The sequence below is a fragment of the Antrostomus carolinensis genome, unplaced genomic scaffold (assembly GCF_000700745.2).
Source record: "Antrostomus carolinensis isolate BGI_N321 unplaced genomic scaffold, ASM70074v2 scaffold31312, whole genome shotgun sequence".
Lineage (NCBI taxonomy): Eukaryota > Metazoa > Chordata > Aves > Caprimulgiformes > Caprimulgidae > Antrostomus > Antrostomus carolinensis.
In genome coordinates, this window is record NW_010299434.1 from 7,609 (window position 1) to 8,334 (window position 726).

The 726-nt window shown below is 62.4% G+C and overlaps 1 protein-coding gene across 1 annotated transcript in view; it reads left to right on the forward strand.

Moving 5' to 3' along the window:
• TTLL4 (tubulin tyrosine ligase like 4) overlaps positions 1–726 on the forward strand; it is a 19,031-nt gene that overhangs the window by 926 nt on the left and 17,379 nt on the right. The window contains exon 2 of the mRNA XM_010162801.2: positions 4–403. Within this exon, the coding sequence (XP_010161103.1) occupies positions 4–403 (400 nt within the window). The remainder of the gene's footprint in view (positions 1–3; positions 404–726) is intronic.

The following is a 726-nucleotide window of genomic DNA, read 5'->3' on the forward strand; positions in this document are numbered from 1 at the left end:
CAGGGGGAAGCTCTGGCCTCACGAACATGGGCAGCCTGTCCAACTGGGACAGCAGGAGGGGGCAACGCTTCATAGCACAGCTCCCCCCGAAGGAAACCATCGCCCCACCGAGCTTGGAGCTGGGTAGCCATCGCCTGAACGGTGACTCGAGCCTTGCAGGCGCTGATGGTGCTGTCGGCACTGAGCGTGTCAGCGCCCATCTCTTGGCCCCGCACGCTGCCTCTCCCGACTGCAGCACCGACTGCCGGCTTGTGAGCAGGCTGAGCCCGCGTGGCAGGGACCCGGCGGTGAGAGCAGAGCCTCCACACCTTGCTGCCATCTCTGAAGTGGCAACTCAGATGTCCACCATCCAGCTGGAGAAAGAGGAGAGGCAGGCCCAGGCTGTGCTCCCGGGAAAGCTCGAGTAAGTAGAGCCCAGAGGAGGAGAGAGGCCATGGTGGGATGGGTTGGGCTGGGCTGGCTGTTGCATCTCTGTGTGTTGGGAGATGATGCACTGTGGGCACTGCAGGGTTGGCTGTAAGGGGGTAACCACGGGCTGCGTCCTTGAGCAAAATCCATCTGCGGCATCCTGGCGCAAGGGAAGCCTTGCTGCCACCCAGAGCTTGACACAGGCACTCAGGGCACTCCAAGCTCTTCCACCTTCTGCTTCAGCCACAGCAAGTAATTGCTGTGTGGCATTTCCCTGCACAGTCATGGGGCCCTGCCTGCTGTGGCAGGCTCTGCAGG